This window comes from Parambassis ranga, chromosome 8, assembly GCF_900634625.1.
Source record: "Parambassis ranga chromosome 8, fParRan2.1, whole genome shotgun sequence".
Taxonomy (NCBI): domain Eukaryota; kingdom Metazoa; phylum Chordata; class Actinopteri; family Ambassidae; genus Parambassis; species Parambassis ranga.
The window spans coordinates 10,088,824-10,113,273 of record NC_041029.1 but is presented as its reverse complement, the minus strand read 5'-3'; the positions used below and the strand labels follow the sequence as shown (position 1 = coordinate 10,113,273).

The following is a 24,450-nucleotide window of genomic DNA, read 5'->3' as shown; positions in this document are numbered from 1 at the left end:
TTGTTGAATTTGATGGGTGCTGAGAGTGTAAACACAAAACTGTGATCAAGACTGTTCTGATCTGAGTTCTGACAACTTGTACGGAAAAGTCATTTTTATCGAATTTACACGATGTTTGAAGAGCATTTGGTTCGATTTAGCAATCAAAGAAATCAAGAGGTTTGTGTGTGAAGCTCAGAGAGAGCTCCGTAAAGCAGCAGGTATCTGTAAAACCAGACGTTTTATTTTTCAGGCTCACTGGTAAGAGGGAAGGAAAAACACTCGTAATAAGTGATGGACTGATTCTGAGTCCTAATCACTTAGATTGATTGGTTTCCTGTTGCTCCCTGTGAAATTATTTTGGGGTTGACTGCAGAATCATGCCATAGGATGGGCAGAAATAAACCAACCAACACTTTCAATCTGTTTCTTATTTTCTTCAAGGAGCAGTTTGATCAGCAACACACTGAGAAGAAAGCGGAGTATCCAGGCAACAGGCCATCTGTCTTCTTCCACCACTCAAACTTACATCTGTCCTGATCATTTTTCACCAAATAAAATATGTTTCTTGTAACATTTGTCCGTCATGATAAAGTGAGGATGACTGTTGCTGCAGCTTCCTGTAAAGAACAGTGTGCTAATGGACCAGGGACCAACTGCAGGTCTGGAGATGATGGACAATAAGGAGAGCCACAGAAGGGGAGAAAGTGTGCTGATTGGAAGGGAGGGGGTGAGGGATGCAGTGTGTAGCCATCATGTCAGCACAGCACAGGACCCATGTCTCAGTTGAGGAGATGGTGCACTCCCTGCTGAGGCTGACCTCATCTAGGCTAATTAAACCACTCAGGAATAAATAAGGACACTGCCCAACAGAACCCACCGGGAGTCAGCATGCTGTTAGGATGGTGGCTGGGGCACAGGCTGTTTAAACAGAAATGAAACCAAGAGCAATTCAGGGCTAGGGGGCTGAGAGACCTGCTGTCCATAGGAGATGTAAGAAGGATGTGAAGATTTTGATGATGGATCTTCATCATGGTGAGTCCAAAGTAAATAATGTCCATCTGCTGAGCTGCTTTTCTATTGGTGGGAAACTCCTCCTGCCTGATCTCTACTCAGTACTCTACTCAGTGAGCAGGCCATTCAATGAGCTTCAGTGTGGAGCCACTCAGGCAGCCAGACTCTCTGAAATCATCAATCTGAACCACAAACAAGATTTAAAATGAAGGATAATTTAAAGCTGCACTACCTTATAATAAATATGATCAAATAGGCTGCAGCACTCAACTCAACAAGATCAGTGAGAAGCCTGTGTTAACTCAAACATCAGAAATGGAGCCGGAGCCCCTGACACTGCCATTTGAGTCTATCACAGATAATACAACAGCAGAATCAGTTCACAATCCTCAGTGTAACAAGACGTGCTTGAAGTGGACTGGAGAAGATACCAGTGCTCTAAGATGCCTTCCTGCAACAAAGCACTGTAGCAAATGTACAAAAAGTCATCTTCACTACTGTACATGTTTATTCAAGCAGACATTTACTATGGATTGGATTAAATTAAAAAAAACGTACAATTATACTAAAAGTTTACTCTCAATTTTGCAATTCTACAGCTTTATTTGATTTAAATGTGAAACTGTCCCCTGAAGTGATTTTACCAGGGAGCCACTCATTTATTTTCCTGGTAATTATGGATAAATTAATTTACGGGAATTTAAAAAAAAAAGGTACTCAAAGGCTCAGCTTGAGATACAGTTGGGGAAATAAAGTTTTAATTACTTTGTTGAATTTCATCATTTCAAATTCACTTTGTAGAAATTATTTTTGTTTTTCACTTTGGGTTTGGGGTTTTTTGTATTTTCTCTGGTGTTAATGTTAATAGACTGTATGCAGGATGGCTGAGGCTCCTGTGACATCTGAAGCTCAGTATAGAGGCTTTGGCCATTATCAATCCCTTACTCTGGCCCCTTTAAGTGAAGGATGGGCATGTATTTTTCCAAGCAGCCTTGTGTTTGTTCTGCCACAACTCCACTCACACCACTTACCTTTTTTTGTATTATTGCAAGTGAAGTCAGAAGGCACTTTCAGGGCAGTGACTTCAAAAACCCACTCTGCAGGAAAGATTTGTCCTTTCACAGACCATATGAGGTGTATTCAAGTCAATGTTAGTGTGAATAGCAGAAATAGGTTTCAGAGTACAATTACTGTGTTAGTCTGGAGACACATAGACACAAAGACTTACTGATTTGTGTATAAATCTGATGTGTCAGCATTGCATGTGTCCACACAGCACACCTGATGTAATCCACTCACATCAAGGGCAAGGGTGAAAGTAACACTAGTGCACAGGTTACTGCCAGTAGAGAAGAAAGAAGAATATACAATATTTTTTATTTATCCTGATACACGCACACAGGAACGACAAGGCAATTAACCCTAAAAAAGGAACTTTTTTTTTTTTTTCTTTGCTCAGCCATCTGGCAGCAGTGACCTTAACACTTAAAACACATGCTGCTGAAACTAAGGCTGCAGGAGTTTCACTTAAGGACAGCAAAAGATAAAAGCAACAATTAAAAGAAAAAAAGATGAGAGCCAAAAAAGAGAAGTAGGCTTTCTTCTTAAGTGCACGGACACACTTTTGAAGAGATTGCTGTGATTTGGGTAGACTCATGTCTCATTTAATCTCTCTAAAGTGAGTAGAATGAGTGAGCATTTTTGCCAGGCCTACCTGTGTCCCCCCACACCGGCAGGTACTCATCCTGCTGGATGTCCAGCATTATCTCCAGACCGTTTCCTGTCCCCCCCTTCATGGTGGTGCGGAGCGTCTTCCCTTCCTCTGCAGCGTTGAACATGTAGCACTTGCCATACCTGGTGAACACCTGAAAGGGGACGCAGAGGCCTGATGAGTCATCATGCACACAGTCAAAGACAGAGACAACATTATCTGACTGCACACTGATGTTTACTACGTCTTTTTTAGCAATCCATTAAGCAATGTACATTATAAAAAGCTACAATTAGAGTGCTCATGTTAGGTACTTCAGTGTGCTTCATATTTTTCATTGCAAGAGGTCTGTCAGTGTTTCAAAATAACATCTGAATCTGTAAAACAAAACATACTCATACAGTTGTCTTTTTAGTTTGTAGTAGACAATGTAAAAAAAAAGTAAACAATGACCTGGATTAACATTGTTTCTGAGGAAAAAGAAAAAGGTCAACAAAATTCCACATCACAGGGTTGGGAGGGAGGGGGGGGGGGGGATCCAGCCACAGGCGGAATTCAGCCTCAGTTCCGACATGAAACTATTATTTTTGTTGTTACCATTTTCTATAGCTTCCAGTGGCTCTTTAGTTTTGGAAGACATCTTGATTGGGCTAAACCTACAAGCTTTCAGAACATTAACCACAGGAAGTCAAGTCCCAGCACCAACAGCCCTCCAACATGCAGGTATAATGAAATTACTACATCTGGTGCTTACCTTTGCACATTCGTCTGTAAGAATGAGCTGCACAGCCCTGGTGGCTACAGTTTTTATTGTTAAATGTGTCTCTATGAATGACATGTTGGGCAATAAATGCAGGTTGCCTGAGGAGCCACCTCCTCTCCCTCCCCTCTGCAGAAGCACAGGTCTTATTTGGTAAAGCCCACAGAAAAAGGCAACAAATAAAAAACAGGATAATTTCCCATGTTATCACTTAAAAGCACAGAACACCTGGCACAAATATATATATATATAAAACATTGTGTGTGTGTGTGTACTGTATTTGTGGACAACAATTTGTTCTTTCACTAATGTGTCTGTGCCACCACCTCACCAAAATCCACCAAATAGCTCACAGGCATTTATGAATAATAGATGGAGGTACAACTGCACGCACAGTGTGTGTGTGTGTGTGTGTGTGTGCTCACATAACACAGGAAAACAAGTAAATGAAACTGCAGTTATGAGGTCCCCTTTCGTGCATAGTAATAACGGTAACAACCAACCACTTGAATGCTGTGGTGGCTGATTGAAAGGAAATGACTGATGGAAAATGGCTTAATAATAAATTAACACTAACGGTACTGTCTGGACCAATGTCGGCAAATGAAAATTAAACATCACTTTAATTGTGTTTAATGTGACTGACAAAGAGCTCATCACCATTTTGTGGAGTTGCTGTGATTGTGATGCATAATTGTAAAAAAAACATTTATGGGCCTGATACAAATGTTCTGTAGTAAACTCTTTGTAGCAGATGCTGATTCATTTTTAGTGCAACTACTCGGATGAGAACATCATCTATATTTAACATATGTTGGATGATTCTTGGGGGACTATTCACAGCTAAGCCAGGGCTAGGAACACGCTTTTCAAAGCTTATTATGGGTGTAAATAACAACAGCTAAGTCAGCAAATTAAAAACAAGCAGCATGCATTATGTCTCCACTGACTTGCAGATTATAGCAACCCTTCACATGCAGCTGTCCGCCCCGCTTAAGCTGACATAGAGATCTCAACAGAACATGGGCAGAATCGAGATAACAAGATCCATGTTTTCATATCAGAAGCAATGAAGAGACATTTTATCATATAACAATATCCTACACATGACCAGCACTGGCTAATATGTACTTTGCGAGACTTAATGAGGGTGTGAGAGATAATCACCATGTTCTGGTTTCTAAATAACATTTGTGTCAACATAAGGTCTTGTTCAAGCCATGCTCTGTTACTGGGGTAATTGAGTGCAAAACTGGAAATAATAATAATGTAACAATCCTCTGGAAACTTTATTGTGGCCTTTCAAAGCAACCTATGGTATCGGGAATCTTTGTCTCTTCTGTGCACAATGTTCAGGATGGAGTCAAAATGCTGAGCCGAGTAAGAAACACTGCAGTTCTGCTGGGCTAAAAGCAGAACTGATGTTTACAATTCATGTTTTACAGCTGAAAAAGACAACACAGTGAAAAGCAAAGGTCACGGGCGATAGCTGTTTTCCACTGCCGCAGTGTTTTAAAGATGGATATTTCATTTCACGCTCCTCCTCCTTTATTGACACTGGCCCTCTCATTGACGGTTTACGGACATGATTGATTGACTATAATTCCATACTGCCACAGAGGTGGTGCGGATCTGAAGAATGAAGCACCACATTAGAGGTTCATTCACCTCTGCAAAAACAGGGGTGCTCCCGACAGATACATATCTGCAGAAAATAGATGACACACTACAAGCTGCTGGAGCACAGTGAAGAGGACAGCAGATAAATATTCATGGGCCCATCACTCCTCATTTGCAGGGACATAAACTGGCAGATTTTTGTGGATTGTTCTGCACTAACAGACTTCTCTGTGCAGAGAACTAAAAATTATATTGGTACCAAATGGCGGTAATTTAACAATAAACATTTCTAGTGTCTGCCAAGGCACAACTTTACACACGGTTTCATTAGCAGAAACTGTGTTGACATATGAGTGAAAGCGTTTTCTAATAATGCCTCAGATGAACTTAGTTTATGCAGCTGTCCAAACCCCTTAGAGACTTAAGTGTTTCATTGAACCCTGACTAGCTAATTGGTTGGAGCCTGAACCATTAAAGTAATTACCCAGCAGTCATTTGCTGTAACATTTCCATTACACATTTGCACAAGACGCAACCTCAGATTGAACTGAATATTTTCTTTCAGAGGAACTCACTCCCATATATCTGCTGTCACACCTGGCCTTGTTATATAGGATAGAATTGTTTTCAGGGGTATGCTGCTAGCTCCTCTTTTCCTCAATATGTCAAGACTGATGATGTTTGACAGACAGGACCAGGGCCAGGTCAACATCCCATCAGACCTCAACCAGACAGAAAAGAAAGGGGTCCTCTCCGGCCCCTGGCTGACAATGACACTAACAAAATCATGACTGTGGGGATCTGTTATTTTGCAAATCCTGGCTGCTGACCTTGTCATGGTCTCCCCCTTTTTCTCCTCACCTTCCTGCTGAGCTGCCATCTCTGGTACAGCTGTCGTATGAGAGAAAGGTAATGAGTTCTCAAACCTGTCCAGAAATGTGAAATAGCTTTGGAAACCATGCTCGGCATGAAAAACATGTGTACTAAAGACGAACATGCTTATCAGTTCTCATTCAACAAACAAGCTGCACCAGTGAAAAGTAATATAGACTATCACTGTCTGTGTGGTGAAAAGCAATATTGACTTTTGCTGTCTAGATGTGGATGTTTGTCTCTGTTGCCCAAGGGAAAGATGTCTGCAATAAATAAGACCATGACGCCAGTTCAGCCGGAGCTTTATCAGTACCAGAGAGCCAGTACAGGTAGTCATTAGATTATCTGATGACCCACTAAACTGCTTTAATCCAGTGTTAATCCGTTCTTAGACGAAAGGTGCATTTGTTGTAGACAAGTTGCTTAACTTAATACTGCAGCCTGGTTTCCTAGCTGTAATTTGCCTAGTAATGTGTGCTACACAAGCTACAATAGCTACTGGCTCCGGGTGCAGAGCTGTGCCTCTAATTTCTTTAACATCACATGAAAATATGCCTATTATTATGCATACCGCTTTATCACTTAAGGCAGGTGAATAAATAAACATACTGAAAAGGACAGAAGAGAAGCAGGAGCAGTATGAGCATGTGTAAACCATACATATGTTACAATCTGCTAAAGGAGTCAGGATGAGCCTTCCATAAAACCACCTAGAGCAGGTGGGTGGCTCTCTGCCCCTTCAAAGATGCTTGGGTTGTTCTGTCTGCAAAGTAAATAGGTTAGTTAGTCGAGACATTTTTAAATTAAATTTAAAATTAATTACTGCAGCCTTTTGTTTGTTGCTGCTAAATTTTTAATTTAGTCAGAGTGCTGTATGAAATGTCAAAGAGGTCAAACTCTATTGCTGTCAGTATCACAGAGATCCCCCCTATTTCACGCCAGTAGTCTGAGAGCCAACCTGTAGGCGAGAGCATGCACATCCTGCCAAATAAAATGCCTTTTGACTAACAAAACACATCTCATTAGTATTCACAGCTGCGAGTGTGAATGTCTGGAAGAGCAGAGCCGCAAACATGGCATGACCTCGACTGTTTGCATTTGTGTAGAGACTCACACACAGTACAAGTCAGAAGTGACATGCTCATTAGTGTACAGATTCCTGTCATGACAAAAGGTCAGATGTTTACACAACCACCGACAAATTAGACACTTAAAGAATTGTAAATATATGTGTGTGTTCGCACACAGCAAAACTCGTGAAGTGAAGTAGTTTCTCTAAATTTCTCATCTTCATCTTCCTCACTGTCTTATTTTGTTATCACTGCTTTGCAAATGGCTCCCTGACATTATGCCAAGCGAAAAAAAAGGTAGATTAATGCTCCAGAAATCCAGAAAGAGGATTCTATCTTTTCTTTATAATTTTCCCCTCCCTTTCACACTGGCCCCTTATTTATCTCTCTCTGTCCATGCAGTGTCCAAACCATCAAAATACCCTGACTGCATTTATAAATCTCACTTTCAATGTTACCGACTGAGCAAAGCAGAATAAACCACGAAAAATAGCTCTGCCACGTCTGCATGTTGACCCCTGTTCAACACTTTTTTTTCATTATTTGAGTTGATTCAGTGATGCAGACAGGCAATTTTCTGTTGGAAACTGATAAAGCGAATTATCAGGTGTACTTTGCATTTGTAATATTACAGTGTGAGGCTGGATATAACTTCAGCTACCACATGCTGACTGTCAGTTATAAAAAGCACCTTTAATGAAACACTGACATACTTTTCTATAAAACCAAGAGAAGAGAGCTGTATTCAGATTTTGCTGGATGACATTACCCTGTCAGCCTTCTTGTATTTTTCCATTACAGAATAAGCAGGTAATAAAAGACTTCTTCTGCTTTTTGCTGGCAGGCGTGATATAAAGTGAAAAGCACCGAAGAGTAAACTGAAATAAGCTGACCAGTTTTATCAGTTCTCACGACGCGCCTCCAACATTCAAGGTTACAGAGCTTTTGCTGAGGCTATCTATTGTCATCTTCTGTTATTGTTTAACAAATCAATATCCATTATGGCAGAGTTTAGACGCATTTTTAATGTTAAAAACCAAGAAATGGAACTTGAGTGTTTCAGGAGAGAGAGGCCCTTTATCTATTAGGCTTATACTGGGAAGTAAAAAGGTCTTTGGGTTGCAAGGTGTGCACTTTCTCCGCTGTGTGGCAGAAGTAAAAGTGGTTGTTATTGCTGTGGGGATAAATAATGCAGCGACTGGGTTGGCACGGAGCATGAGAAAGGAGGGGTTTGAGCCCACACACTCACACACACTCTCGCTCAGATGCCTCACTCATCATTATGGCTTAATGCACGCTACTCTGCTACCTGCATCCCAAGCTGGCTTCGCAATGCAACCTAAAACCCCCATATCCTGAGTATATTTCATGTGACATTAAACAAATTCTGTCATTTATTTGACATGTTGGGAGTTTTATAGAACATATTTATCGTTGCACCCCTAATGTAATTTTACCATGCCAGTCTATAATATTTTATTTTACAAGGCAGCATATAAGTAGGCAGAGCTGCGATAGGACACGAAGGACTGCAGTCACTGTTGCCAGTGGGATATTTATGGAGGGGCGGATGCATGAAGTACAAAGAGAGCAGGAGAGAAAGAAATGAGGGAAAAAGTTAGAAACTAAACAGCAACCAAGAGACAAACAACCAGGCTGAGTAAAAACACTGAATTAAATTTCAGTGAATGAACTCTAAACAAGTGTGGGTTGAGAGGGAGCTGAGGGTCACAGGAGCAGAGGACGGTGCTTCTATTAGTTTGACAGTTGTTTTGTTCAACAATGGAAAATCAGATATTCCAATTAGTAAACTAAACTTTTTTTTATCTGGATCAACACATGGCGAACATAAATTAAGTGAGACAGCTTTCTGTCATCAGCTCCTCTCATGTTTACCATCAAACCTATCAAGAGGTCACAGGCAGAGGAGACTTTCACCAAAAGACCATGCAGCCAGCAGGAGAAGGTGGGGATAAGGACAGACACTATCTGACAAGAGCATTGCAGTGTAATCCATCATCACATACTGGAGCTCCTGGCTCTCCAATATGCAAAAGTCCATCCTATCAGCTCCAGTGGTGCCTTTAAGGAGGGGTTCAATATTTAAGGAAATGTTGCATGCTCTTTCCCCCTCAAAAAAGTGACATGAGATGATTGATATAAATCTAAAGCCCGTGCAGAGTTGGGTTGTGGTTAGTGTGGCTTAAAATAATGACTGGAGGCAGGAGAAACAGCAACCTGAGCTCTCTGAGTGAGGAGGCATGTCTACTAGTGCCTGTAAAACTGTTATCATCGTTCATTTTTAAGGAAACAACTGCAGAGTCAGGGGTGACTTGTTATCAGTGAGCCTGCACCCATGCATCCTACCTTCTCATTACGAAATCTGATGCCCCCACTACTGAAACTGAGCACAAGTGTTCTGCATAAATCACAGTGTCCAAGAAGATGCAGAAGGTAGTATTTGCACCAAAATGAACAGATATACCATTACACAAGGTAAAACATGTTACAAAGCAGTCTTATCCCATTCAAACAAGCTTCTCTCCTATTTTTCGGTTGGCATGGTGACAAGTCTGCACTTCTTTAAATGAATGCAGCGGGGCATAAAGCTATGTTAAACGCCAGTACTCCAAACTATTCCTTAAAACTAAAAGTCCATCTCTTTTGGTTTAGAAATAAAACAAGCTGTCAATCTTCAGCTGATCCAGATTCTACAGCAGATGTTAAACATTTACTCAGTGAGCACCACGGCGGCTAAAGCAAGATGTTTCAACTGAAAACAGAAGAGGTGAGTTTGGCTGTATTAATCTCCGTGCCCTGCGCCACTACCTTCCTCTCTTTATTACAGTGTGTACTCCTGAAGGTGCTCAGGTCAAGATTGTGCCTCAGAAAGACATCAAATAGTAGAAAAGTTACTTTAAGTTGAACATCTTGTACTCCCTGCATGATAATTGAAATGCTCTTCTTCCTTTCAACCATACTTTTTGCAGGAGCAGAAAAATTTAAATATTAAAAGGACATGTTCTCTCTCGCTCCCCATCTCCCCCGACATGTCAATCATGTCTGTGTGCAGAAGCCGTCCAGATATAGCAATGGACTAGTAGCTGTCAGCCCCCTCTCATCAATCACATAACACACACTCAGTCATTATTTTTAATAAGTCACCTCTCAATGATGGCCGGTGGGGATGTATCTCACCTGTCACAATCTGGCTGTCTCTGCCGAGGCTGATGCAAGGCTGAGTAATGGGCCAGGGGTGAAGGACCTGTGGCAGCTCATAATCACCAACAGGAAACCAGCTCAGCTGACTGAAAGACATGTCTCTTGGTGGTATTCACAGAAGATGTCAGTTCAGCGTAGCTGCTGAGATGGGCTGAAGGCAATATTAAGATTATAGTCGTCACAGGCATCAAAAAGCTGTCTAGATTCTTCTCCTTCTGAAACTTCAGGAAGGGGAACCTTTTTAAAACTACTGATCACAATACTTCTGCTCTGTGGGACTTTTCATCTATTCTCAAATAAACACTAGAGATATAAATCACCTAGCTCCATTGCTCTATGAAAGCCTGGTGTAATCAATAATATACCTGCAGCAAAACTCCTAATAACAAATCGATGGCCAATGCACAAAACCTCCATCTGCAGGACTTTCATATTTCCTTTTGTCCTAAGGAAGCAATACCTTGTTGGTATGCGTTAATACATATTAGTCATATAGTCCAAAAATAACGTATTATATATTGGGTATACTTAATATATAGCATATATACTCAGATGGCCATCGAAATGAGGCCTGCAGTGGTAATGCAGAATGGAAAGATTCAAACAAAGTACAGATGTGTGTTACGTTCATGTTCATGTTGTGAATAGGACACCGTAGCCCCTATCACACAGTCAAATGTCTTGTGCAGCATATTCTGTCATGTTAAAGTCTTTCACACACTGCTCAGTTTGGCACTGCGAGTGCCTCCACTTGGAGCTTCGAAGCGTACCAAAACATGCAAAACCACAAGGCATCTCAAAGGCACAGCCATCCTGCTAAAAAGAGGCTTTGTAAAAGGGGCTTGGTCCTTTCATATGGGAAGTTGTTGGTTCTAGTTGCAGCTGTGTAATTTATAAATGAAATTAATATAAACAATAATGTGGGAATACCAATGATAAGAGAGGACAGAATGCATAGTGGCAATAACCAAACTCAAGTATCAGAGGGAACCTGGTCATGACTGACGTGGTTGGGTTAGGCAAAAAAAAAAGCTTTTGGCTCCAAGAGACTCTATCTAAGGCAAACCTAACCCTCATTGTCTTTCACAGCAATAATGGTGCATCCTGCGCCAACCAGGACACTAGTCTTTGGTGCACCTTTCATTTACTGCTAATTTTGCAGACACTTACCATACATGCTAACCATTATAAGTGTAAAGACAAGGACAAGTTTATTAGTGTGTAACACCATCAAAACACAAAGAATTCATTTGCAATATTTCTGTCTGTTCATCGAGTTGGTGTGAACACACACTTCCTCCCAGGTGTATGCTGCAGGGCATTCTCACTGAACTGCCCTCATTCACTGTGCTGCACTGACCACATTCCAAACAATTACTCAGATAGGGACATCCCTGCTGCTTTTGATTGTGAATGTCTGCTGCAGCCTACCATGGCTGGAACCCTGACCCTGCAGTTCCTCATATGTGGAGGCGGCCATGTGTAAGATGCCTCGCAGGGAGGAAGCTAAACACGTTCATAAATCCAACAAGCTTGCACTTCACAAGCAGAGAGAGTGGTGGAAAGCAGCCCAGCTTGAAATATGTCTTGCTGGTTGTTGTGGTAAAATATTTCTGTAGTAGAGAGAATAAAGACTGGTAGGACAAAGTTGCTATACTACTTTCAGGCTGCAAGAACATTTTACAAGATAGTACAGCTTTAACCGGAAATGATATCTTATCTTAGCTAGAATGACACTGTTTGTGTTTCAGGTGGTGTTTTTTTCCTAAAAAAGTACAAACTAAAATATCAGCAGGCCAACAGTGGACTGGAAAGTGTGTGATGAGGAAGTAACTCCTTTCAATACCCATAAGTTTCTCTTCTGTGTAAGTGACATCCACACATAAATTAGTGATCTTGGCTCAGTTTGCCTGAAAATGAGGAAAAATGACCCTGGGATAATAGCACAGTGTAATATAGTGACCTGACAGCAGCTTGCAGCGATGCTGCGGCAGCATTTCATATCTGCTGTGCAGCAGAGCCACTGGTCCATGAAATAACACAGACAGAAATGAAGTAACCACTGATCACAGAGATTGCTAATGATTTTGGAGCTACAATTTAAAAAGCCAGTGTGTGTGTGTGTGGGGCAGTAATCAAGAACAGAAGGTGTGCATTGCCACAGTTTTCCAGCTTTTCCTACCAGTCAACAAAAGACTGCTTGAAAAAAAAGGAACACCAAATCAGTACCTCTCTGGTGACTTTTTCCGCTTTCTCTCTGCCGTATTAAATAAACACAGCAGCAGGACGGGGAGGATTCCCTTATGTAAAGAAGATTATGTTCAATGCCTGCCATTGTGTGAAACTATAATTACCACAACATTATAATAATAAAAAAATAATAATCAACTGCATGCCTAACCCATTTATTTGCAAGTTACTAACTGAGCAGTAGGGCGTTTCCCCACAGCTACTTCATCAGAATGTCAATTAACATAGATATAAAGATGTCTGGATCCAAGAAGGATGCTTCTAGTGAGGCGTGGAAATCTGGATGTTTTTCTGTCACATCTCACATAATTAGAAGTCACTGAACCAAGTCAAGTTTGTTTTGATTTGATTAATAATGTTCACACATACTTCCTCTCACTCAAGGACTAGTTGTCTTTTTGGAAAGATTAATAGTTTGAACTGAATTTATCTACATTAATTGTTCCTTCACATGTTTCATTGTATGATACATATAGAATAAAACAGCAGCACATGCTTCTGGAAATGAGCTTATCAAACATACAGCAGACCCACACATTTAAAGTCCATGGAACAGTGAGTCCATACCTGCTCTTAATGCATATGACCTGACCACGGATTTACACCAACCGCGTAACAGCCATGTAACGTAAGCAGCATGTTTTTTTTCACCTGTTTACCTGATGGTTAATGTACATGTAGCAGGCTGGGTTACAGGGCATCTTATTGAAACCTCCATTTACTCCATCAACACACGTATACGATGTGGTTGGTGTACATTGACGCATCTTGGTGCAAAATAGAACCAGCGTGTATGTCTCGTGGAGCAGCACGTAGCTACACTTCCTGGTGTAAATCTCTCATTGACTAAAATGGAAGTGTTTCACAGCGGCTGTGGCTATGCTTACGATATTACAACTGAATTATGAATATTGTAAATATTTGGATAGTAATGTTTTATCCTACCAAAGTTTTCTAGCATGGTTTTAGGCCATTGATTCACCACCTCTAAATATTTTCTGGTCTAGTGACAGCTATTTCCCTCAGTTGGATAAAAACCCAGTCAATAAGGGTGGGACATCATGTTCCTGTAACAGAGCAGAGAAATTGCCATAACACATGGCTACACACCTATATAGGTTTTTAAATTGAACCATGGAAAACATTTAACTACCTGCTCTGTTTCAGTTCAGGCTTGTCAACCAGTCATTATGCTAACATGATAGATACAGAAGCTGCACTAATTAGTGAATTCAACACCAGGCTGTAAAACGTGTTTTGTGAGACTGGTAGAAGCTGACAGAAAGTCCATTTAAACTCTGGACACCTGTTGAACCATGAGGTGAATGGATGGCAACAGCACAATATCCCAGCAGGTTCCACTTCAGTCAGCCAAGAATAATACATCTTCAGCTGCCGAGGGCACAGGTTTACCAAAAATGGACAGCCAAAGACTGAACTGAAAGAACATGTACATATGCATCCACTAATGGTGTGTTTTCTGACTTAGTGTGAGTTCTCACAATTAATTTTGGTAGGCTGTTTACAGCTGTATTTAGTTCTGTGCTCTGGTGGTCTGATCACTCAGGATTCAGATGGAAACAAGGTCAATGTGTTCTGTACACTTCAGCTGCCTCTACAATCACCAGATCTGCATTAAATAGAAGGACACACGTGTGATGTGGTGGAACAGGAGATAGCATGAACATGTAACTGAGAGAAATTATGTGTCAAATATTTTCAACGTCTCAGAAAATCCACGCAACGGGAATTGAGGCAGGGATTTCTGAGGCTTAGACTAATTCTGCGTATCAGTATGGTGTTGTTAATAAAATGCTCATGAGTATATGGTTTCAGCTTTGCAGGGAGTGTTTCATACTAAAAAAATACAAGTTTTACACAGCGGCTAGAATATGTTGGGTAAGCCCTGGATAATCACAACTCATATCCTGCTTTCACCGTTACAGAGAGCTGTTTGATATTCATACAGTGGATCAAAGGAGAAGGACACTCAGAAGCTACGTCTGCTTGTAAGATTGGTGCTGTTAGTAATCCCTGCACTCATAAAAATGGGCTAAATTAACCAGTCTATGTTGGAGCTGAGCAGCGTTGTGCAGGAGCAGCATATGATTTGCATAGCGGTGAAATGTAATAACAATGTGGCAGCGGATGCTTTCTGCTGTAAAGATATTACAGGAGCAGTGAGATGACAAGTGACATGGACAGCTAAAGTGTAATTGGGGAGCCATCTGCAGAAATGAATATAGCTGATCTTGCATTTTCAATATGTCAAAACCGTGCAATGTCTCCCTCTATTAGGATCCATCACAGAGGAGTTCTCACGGTGGAAGCCTTGGCTCACTGTTAAATTCATGGTCGGGGGAGAGAGAGAGAAAACGGATAATGTCTATATGGTCTCATTCAGCTCCATGAAATTGGATAAAGTGATGGGAAATAGATGAACAGTAACACTGGGAATCACTGGCAACAGATACGCCAGATACATAAGGAGACATTTCCCTTAGTTTGTCACCCGCAAGGACAAAGAGAGCCGGAGAAAATGGGTAGAGTGACATAATGATGTGAAATCTGATTTAATTCTTGCCAGCAGCCTTGGTGTGTTGTGTGTGTAAATCTGTGTGTTTTCTGTATTGAAGATCCAGCCATTAAGAAAAGAGACCAGTGTACTGCAGGGAAGAGCCTCAAATTCTCTAGGTTATCAATGTTTATATTTGTGTGAAGGACCTTGTGTATGTATATATTATCTGGATAAAACGTCAGAATTTAGATTTTATTCAGTGGCCTCTAATACCCTTTTGAGTGAATGACTACGTCCTTGTAGTGCATAACAGCCTATTTATATAGATATTACCTGACTTTATGATGTCACTTTAGAACAAATGGGTTTTAAAATGAGTAAATATATCTCTGCACCTAAAGTGCGTCATTTTATGGGCGGTGGACTGAAGGTCAGGAACCAGACTCCACCCATCATAAAAAAAAGGTTTTGAGGGAGATATCGAGAGAGATAATTAACCACAGCAAACTGATGCAGCTACATCTGGCCCAATCTGTTCATGCCAATGTGAAAAATATCTGTTCTGTTCTTCCAGTTTGATTTATTGGGCTCTGCTGCAACATTAATGGCTGCAAAACAAGTCCAAACAGATGCTAAAGCAGCATAGATTACATATATTCATACACCTGCCCTGCACCTTCACAGGTGCAGACTGGAAGCAGGTTTGGTCTTTACAGACACTGATGTGTCATGTAGTTACATCATCAGGAATACATCAGTAACCCCTGACATTATCAACTGTCGGACAGCAAAGGACAACCTTTTGCATGCTCAGTTTTATTACACACACAAAAAAGAACAGAACAGTGCAGGTGAATGTCAGCAACAGGACAAGCACTTTCTTGACTTTCACCTTCAACTCAGGTGAGACTGACAAATGCCAGGTCTTCTGTCATGAGCTGCTGGCCTCCCCCTTTGGGGAAGCCAGAAACCACAGAGGAACCCACAATACACCAACAACAGTCACCTTCAGTATCTCACATTCACTTAATGAGGCAGTCATCACGCAACATTACCTTCATGCAAATCAAGGATGAACTCTGAATTTGAATGTAATCTTCCTGATTACATGTCCATCCCTCACACACACCCACTCTGCTCTTTTTCTGCCTGATGGCTGAACTTAAGTCAGTGGCGACACTGCAGCAGTACAAAGTCATAATGTTTCTTCCCAAAAGACATGCGAATGCTCAGAGGTGGAGAGTAAGTCCATCTGTTCTTTTACACGTCCATCTGTTCCACAGACTCAACCATTCCATCTACATTACCATCTATAATGGCCTATTCCTGTGACTGGGTAACTGTGTTTGAAATCATACACTTTAATTAAGCCCTAATTAACTCGCCGAATCTGACGACAAATTTTAAAGCATGGTTTACAGCACAAGAAGACATTTTTAGCCTGTAAAATCCCCCAGTTTGGACATATCTGGTGGTCACTGAGTAGGACATTTTGCCCACTTTAACAAGCATTAGGGTCCTGACATAAAATTCTGCCATCATTAGATGAAGGGCTTCATCCACTCTAAGCAGTATTTTGCTCTAATGAATAAGCAAAGGCACTTGTGTGAGTGAGCATAAACATGACTTTCTTTGCTAAATCTATAAATATGCTACCCAGACATTTAGAGAAAGTCTCATATTTTAAATTACAATCATGTAATCCAGTTCATAATCAATAAATCTAATATTGATAAATGCAAATTGTAAAGCAATTCTCTGTAAGGGAATGATCTAAAGGTGTAGAATGTTTGTATAAATTCCAACTAACTGTCTAGAAAGATCAAATTACACAAAAGACATCATGTCCTCACATAAATCCTTTTATCTATCTTTTAAAACTGCAGGTGAGTAATTTATTCTCTTGTTATCTACAGCAGGAACATCTTTAAATGGTATATCATGAGTAAATTGAGGCCCTGGGTTTCCATTTCCACAATTCCGATATGGATTGTGAAGTAGTTGGAGCAACATTTGTCACCACTTGGTTAGTACTCAACATATCTGCCCTCCACTGAGCCTTTATCATTGTCGGCAGGTGTGCCGGTAGGTTTCCCTTGCACCAGCATTCATTATACCGTGTTTCTGCTAAGCTCACGTAATGGGAGAAAAATGATTGCCAATAAACATTTACCAGGATGCATTCCCTCAGGGGAGAATAATAACAATAAATTAATATATAAGCCAGCAGCTGCTGGCTGATATTGACATGTATATTGTTGCTTCATGCATGTGGGCAGAGCAGTGCCTCAGTGTGATGAATAATCAGGCTTATTAGAAAAAGAAATGAATGATGAACTTCGTGGTACTGACACACACGCAGCACACATGTGGCTGCCTGCTTACATTAGGAGTGAAATCTCGGGGGTATAAGCAGCAGTGTGGGATGTGTATGTGGTGTATGCATGTTTAACATTGTGTGTCTCTGCACGTGTATGGATACACCAAGTCTTGTCAGTGCCATTTAAGGGGCCAAATGGAAATCAGGGACTCTGTAAAAAATGAAAGTGTATTTTTTTTTAAAAATGTTTTGGCTCTGCCTCAGTGCAGTAATATAAACACTTAAATAAGCTGATAACATCATGGGACAAATTATTTTCACAAACTGTCTGAAACAAATGAATTGAGAGTTCAAACTGTTTATCTGCTGCAAAAATGAAGGCCGTGTACAGCAGGTTTTACAGATAACGTCACCTCATTATTCTTTCTTTTTCTCTGTGTGTATGCTATCTCGTTGTTTTTCCAATTCGTTTTTTTTTGTCTGTCTATTTCACGTCTTATCATCACTCATTAAAATGGACCTTGTTTAAGGACCAAACGTGCTGTGGCGGCACGTGGACACACACCGCTGTGTGTCTTAATCATTTTATCTCAATGCTGGCTCATAACTAACCCCAATTACCTGCTTATATGAGAAAGGAACGTGTGGGTGTTGTAGTCACTGTCAAATGTGATGTGTTGATGTAATAATAAGAAAAGTGATAAAGACGTGTGAGACTGTAGAAAACAAGAGGTTTGCCGTTCATCTTACATTTTCAATGTTTATTGTTCATTCTTTATCGTCCATAGTGCAGTATGTTGTAACAGATGTTGCTCGTTTACTTTCTCATGGATGTCTTATTTATCAGTTGTTGGTTACGTAACAACTTTGCCTGATGGTTGCATTGCTAATGTCTTGGATACTATACATAATCTATGTCTGTCAACAGCATAAAGCTGGAATAACACTATTATAATTTTCAAATATAGTCAAAAATGGCTCTTGTATGAAGCCCAGATGATTGCTTGACTACGGGAGAAAATGACAGTGCCTCTGTATAACATGATCCTAGCTTAATGATAAACCAGTGCTGTTCTGTTCTAACATACAGAGTCATCATAATGAAATCATAAAACACCCTGCAGGTCTTTGAATAACAGGTGGTCCAGGAAAAAAAAATTAAAAAAGAATTAATAATACACCAAGTATTAATAAAAAGAAAAAGAAAAATGTCCAGCAGCACCTTTGGCCCCTTTGGAATGATTGTTAAGGAAAGTTGAGGTAAAAGTATTTGCCTCCAGCTGTGTCATGATTCTCAGCTCTCAGTCACTCACACTCAGCTGTAATTGCCCAAAGAGAGTGCCTGATGAGGCATTTCCGTCTAAGCAAGAGAGCCGGCATATCCCATGGAGCTAAGCCAGGATAGGAGGTGCACTGAAAGCCTTTTCAAAGACTCTCGTCTGCATAAGGAAAGCACTCCATACTAAATGTTCAGCGTTTTTGTGATGCAGACCTGTGGGATGTCTCACTCAAGTGAAATGAGTGTTAAGAAGTGCTGATCCACTTCTCACTTCTTTTTGCCTGTAACTCATTGGGGAGTGTCCTTCAATTTGACCAGTTATCTCCATGGGGACCCTGCACTAACAGCCTGCTTTCAACCTCTGAGAGTGGTAACAGGAAACTCTTAAGCTAGCTTAGATGTTCAGCCTTATCAGTACATAGATTGTACAAGCAGGTGCAAAGTCCTCGATCTTGTGTCAGTGTGAGGGCACACAGCGGACATTTATGTTGCTGTACAGATTTCAGTAACACTGTTGTGAATCACAAAGCCTGATTTGAATCTTGCTTTATCCTACACGTGTGGAGCTAAATCTCATTTTCACCCTGTTCAATCTCATGACACACAGAGCTATGCAACACCTAATTTACATATTTCTCTTTAAAGTATATGTCAGCATAATAACAGCAACATACAGTATGATGCCACCATGCATTAATACCCACATCACTATTTAGATGGACTTGAGAATACATATGCAAGATTCTTCTTTCCTGATTATGTGGGAAACAGCACAATAAGCATCTCTCAAGGTTGTAGCACCTTTTATGACTTAGCAGGACCTCTCGTCTGTTTAGCATAACATGTTGCAATGCTGTAGCTGAGTAAAGATGGATGCTTAAAAGAAAAAAAACGTCATGAAGGACAGTATTACAACAGTACTTTTCAAAAACTGAAAAGAAGTTCAGCCTCAGTAGGAGTGTGGACGCATAAATATTAACTGTCCTTACAGCCCACATCTGAACTGGCTGACTGGATTTCAAAATACATTTGTTTTTATTTTTACGTTTTTTTTTAAGCAATGGCAATCAACTGTTGTCCAAAACCACATTAAGCTGCTATATGATGGTGGAACATCGTTCTCTAGGAAGGATTTAGACACTTTCCTGACAGCTTCCACTGCTAAACATATTGCGGTATTAAGTTGTATTAGCTGTAGATTGTGGTGAAGGATTTGATTGAGGGTTCCATACTTGTCCCGCTATCTCAACAACAATACATCTCTAAAGCGAAGCAGGGAGTCATTCAGTCCATCAATTTTAAGACATAGAGCAAGCAGCATGCAATAAGGAAAGCCGCCAGAGCTGGTGCAGGCGATTTATATGCCTTATTTAGAGGACATTAACGTGCAGAAAAACATGATGGTTAGTGAATAAAGAACAGATTTCCCCATGTGTGTTTTTAGCTGCGATGATGCTCAGAGTCTCTAACATACAGAGCAATGAAGCTGACAGAGAGACAGATGCAGGTGAACAGACAGTGGGGGCTTGCGGTAAATAGAGGGATAAGGACAGTGTCACGGTAAATAATGAGCTCGGGGAGCTTTGCATGTCCCCAATCCTTCCTGTGTTTAGAGAGGTCAGTCACCAACTGGGCTGCAGGCTAATTGACTTTTAATTAGTGTCTGATCAAACACAAATGCAGGCATGCTGATGTGCACATGCACTCAAACATGCTGCTGTCTCGACGCTGAGGTTATCACAAAATGTCCTTCATTATGAAATGTGAGACATCAAAGAAATCAGCAGCATAATGCAACTGAAGAGGGTTTTTTCTCAAAAATGAGGCACTCGCACTTACATGACCCCATCTTTAACTCTTCAAGGAAAATAAATTGCCTGTAAAATGTTGCTTTTAGTGACAATGCTTTGTTTTCCAGGAGCACTGCAAATGATCAATTTATGAACTTTGCAACTCATTAATCACTTCTTCTTGGACTCTGAATATAATAAAAACAACAATAGTTTAACTGGAAGGATAAGGAAATATCTGTCTATCGATCACGGATGGCACAGTTTAGCGACACCACGCAGCAGTGGATTAGAAATCCTTGAATTAGTTCTAATGTTTACTCTGAAAGGTGCATGTTCACTCTGTGCTGCCCCAATGGAAAGCATTCCTTTCTGCATGGCTTTATCTGAGTGATTGGTACTAAACAGGCAGCTGCTACAGGGTAATATCCAGCTTTCAGTCCACTCATCTGCATCAGATGTTTACAAAATGACTACACTTCAGGCTTGTCAGACTGCGGTTGGCACCTGCTAATGCATGCAGCAATTGTCACTCCAAAAGGGAATCAGTCGACCATGAGTTTGTCAATTGACTTCCCTTTGCTGTGCACGAACCCTAATTGAAAAAAAAAAATCAGATGCATCTTTCATTACGCTAACTACATGATTCCATTTGTCTTTTTTATAGATTTAGTATCTATTTATCCTGTTCCCTGATACCATGTGGTGTGTATATAGGATCAAACACGCCTCCTCAGTCTTCATGTCCACTTCTCTCTTGTCTCTCTGGCATCTCTGTTTTCACCCTTGTCCTCCCCTCTCATTTCTACTTGAGGCAGTGAGAATGTCTGAATAATGAAATTTAATGTGAAGATTGTCATGGCTTTTTGGATCGCAGTGAAACTACCTGTCACCAGCAGATCAACACCTCTAACTCTGAGCTCAATGTCCTGTCTCGCCCACTGAGGTCTGAGTGTGTCTTCAGGGCAGATAAAGAGAAGAGAGACCACGGAAAAGAAAGGATGGGACAAAAAAAAGTGAAATACAGCAGAGAGGATAAGATAAACATCTTTTGAAATTAGGAGCAGAAACTGCCAAAAAAGAAAGGTTCAGCCTGAAATCAGTGGTGTGTAAAAATAGTCTTAGCACCGAACGAGACATTGAAGTAGATAAGAAAGTGTTTGCGACTGTGTCTCCTGCAGAGCAAAAAGAGGATTTACACAGGGAGATGATACTGTCTAGCCAAAACTCATCATCTGCGTCTGATACGGTATGATTGTACTCTGTGAGAAGAATGTCAATAGGGCAGTGAGTGATGCACCTTGGGCAGCAGTGTCATTGACATTTAACTCTGACAGGGATAAAAATCCTCCTGTACAGCGACTGATGACAGACCACCCACCATGAGTCACTCCACTAAGTTGCAATGATCAGAGAGGTTTTCTCTCTGACTGGACTCATTGTGCAGCGGGCACATTCTGTGACAGGACAGGAGGTAGAATGTACCTAAAGATTAATATCTGCTCAGCCACTAAGTCACTACGACCGTCCATGAATTAATGTGCCATATATACGGTGCAGCTCCACAGAACTGTGGCGTCCATTAACAGCCTCTGTGAATACTGTGCCACAGGGCGGATCCACTCCTGCTGGATGACTCTGATATCATGAAAGGTCAAGATCAGACACATCACTATTCACAGTACCAAAAGGTCATCTATGGTATAATTTCCAGCAGGCACATTCCTTATCTAAATCCGGTTACAATGTAATCACAGCAAAGGTTCAGAAGTAGGGTGAGTTATATTTAGAGTCCAAGTTTCCAGAAGTAGAAGTCCATTTATCATTAGCATTAGCTGACTAAGTGACAGATGGGGGATAAAACCCTGGCTGCATTTCAGGTTAAAAGGTGAGCAAAGGTATGATGCCTCACATGCAAAGGGGGTCTATTTAAAGGTCTATTCAAATATGGCAGGGAAAGGCAACCAGCAGCAGAAGACTGAATGAAGTCAGAGCCATTGTGATGCCATGTTGCTCAGGCAGGTTTATCTGTGTTCATCATTATGTGTAAAGTGTGTTCAGCTGATAGTGGAATGGTGGATATATTTTTACTCTTTGTAACAGTTTTGGTCCTTTTATATTATATAGCCTTTTAAATTATAACGACTTATTCTTCAGCTTTAGGATTGTTTACTTCATAGACGTAGCAATGAGAGCTTTTTTTCACCTGTGCTTTTGTTCTTTAACAACAAAACATACTTTTCCTTTGACTAGTGAAGCTATTTGAGGCGGCGCTCCACCAAGAACCACTTACTCAGCTTTCTTTATAGGCTATAGAAAGACAAGGTATTTGTAATTATAGCAACATCTTAAAAGAAGCTTAAGTTTGACATGAACAAACAGAGGCAACTATGAACATGTATCAAATAAATCAAATGTGATTTTTCTGTATGCATGAGGTTCGTTCGAAATCCAAACTATGTCCAATAAAATCTATAGAACTACTCGCTCAATTTCACAAGGTATGCTGAGAATTGAGATAAAGTATAAAACGAACCCAAGGGGACAGACTGAGGCAGAGACCTGACTGCAGGCTAATGGCCTTTCTTTGAGGAGCAGAAGTGTCGATGTGTGAGGTCTTTTGAGAAGGTAGTAACAATCTCGACATGTCAAAATGTGTAACAAAGCCAGATCAAAGTGAACTGGAGCTATTTCGGCATAGAAAAGTGAAACATGAAAACCTGTTGTGCAGTCACATGCAGGGTAAACACAGGTACAGCGTGGTGTGACAAAAGAAGTCCTGCTGAATCCCCACTGGCTAGAAAAGCGGCCGCCTCATATCTTTCAGATAGTCGTCATTGCTCCCAGTGGAATGTCTCTTTGAATAGCCCATTAAATCATTAAAACAACTTCCCATTTAGAGACCCCTGCTGCATAAGTTATTAACTACACTCAGTTTCTCACACACAACTCTCAACCTCTCTCACAGGAACACTCAAAACACATAAAGAAGAAAGAAAAAAAGAAAAGGATAAAAGGGGAAACTCTCCCAAGTTACATACACAGCACACAGAAAAATGTAACAAGAAATTTCAATTTCACATTAAATCTATTGCCTCTTTCTTGCAGCATTTCTTTGAACCAATAATAAAACCATCTTTTGATTTCACAGACAGGAACGGCAGGCAGCTCTGACAGAAAAACAGCAGAGTGATGAGATGTCATAATGCTAAGAGGAGAAGCCGAAAATATCTTCATCAACACGCAAATGTATGCAGCAAGAAATAAAAATAACCTAATCAAAGTGATCATGTTGAGAGGAAGAGGAAAACTCAACTTCTTAACTTATAGCGAAAAAACAGATCTGCATAGAATGATGGCACCTATAGAAACTGCATCACCGACAAGTGAAGGGACACAACGCAGCAGCATTTCTGCCCCTTTACAGTTGGTTCTTTGGGCTTTTTGGGCACGGGGTTCATTTTCCATAAACAGATGGGTGGTGAGAGGCAGAGCTAATGAATTTTGTGGTCTTGCTTTGTCCTCTAGTCTCACATCTGTTCATTCTGTCCCTGAGCTTATTGGCTTTCTGTTAAGAATGAGTTCTCTTGTTTTGTGGTGGTAGTGGGAGTTGTAAATACGTTTTGTGGCTACTTACAGTAGCCTCAATAAATGTGCTCAGTGCTTATATGTAATTCCACAAAAGTTTTAAAAGTCAGATGCTGTTTAAAGTGTTTTGAACCTGTGGGAAGTTTGATCACTTGCAAAGTAGAATATGCAGTTTGTATTTATTTCTACAAACAGACAAAGAATATGTAATCTAATGCCTGCTTCTTATTTCTGCTTGTCTTTGTCTGGCTCACAGTCCCCCTGTATTGCTGCTCCTTTCCTTATTTGTGCTCTTACTTGAGCTGTGTATGACTATACAGAGATAAAAAGATAAATAAAATATACCCTTGTACTCTTAATGTGTCTCTGAATCCTGTTTTCTCAGTGTCTGGGCCTGTCCTGTACCGACTATTCAACCTGCCTCATTGCGTAGCCACGCAATCACAAATTGTTCTT

At 40.6% G+C, this 24,450-nt stretch overlaps 1 protein-coding gene across 2 annotated transcripts in view; it reads right to left on the bottom strand.

The window, feature by feature from the left end:
• The window catches only part of asic2 (acid-sensing (proton-gated) ion channel 2), a 235,058-nt gene that overhangs the window by 24,083 nt on the left and 186,525 nt on the right, over positions 1–24,450 (bottom strand). For both annotated transcript variants that reach the window (XM_028411936.1, XM_028411935.1), the window contains exon 2: positions 2,708–2,858. In XM_028411936.1, coding sequence (XP_028267737.1) covers positions 2,708–2,858 — 151 coding nt within the window. The remainder of the gene's footprint in view (positions 1–2,707; positions 2,859–24,450) is intronic.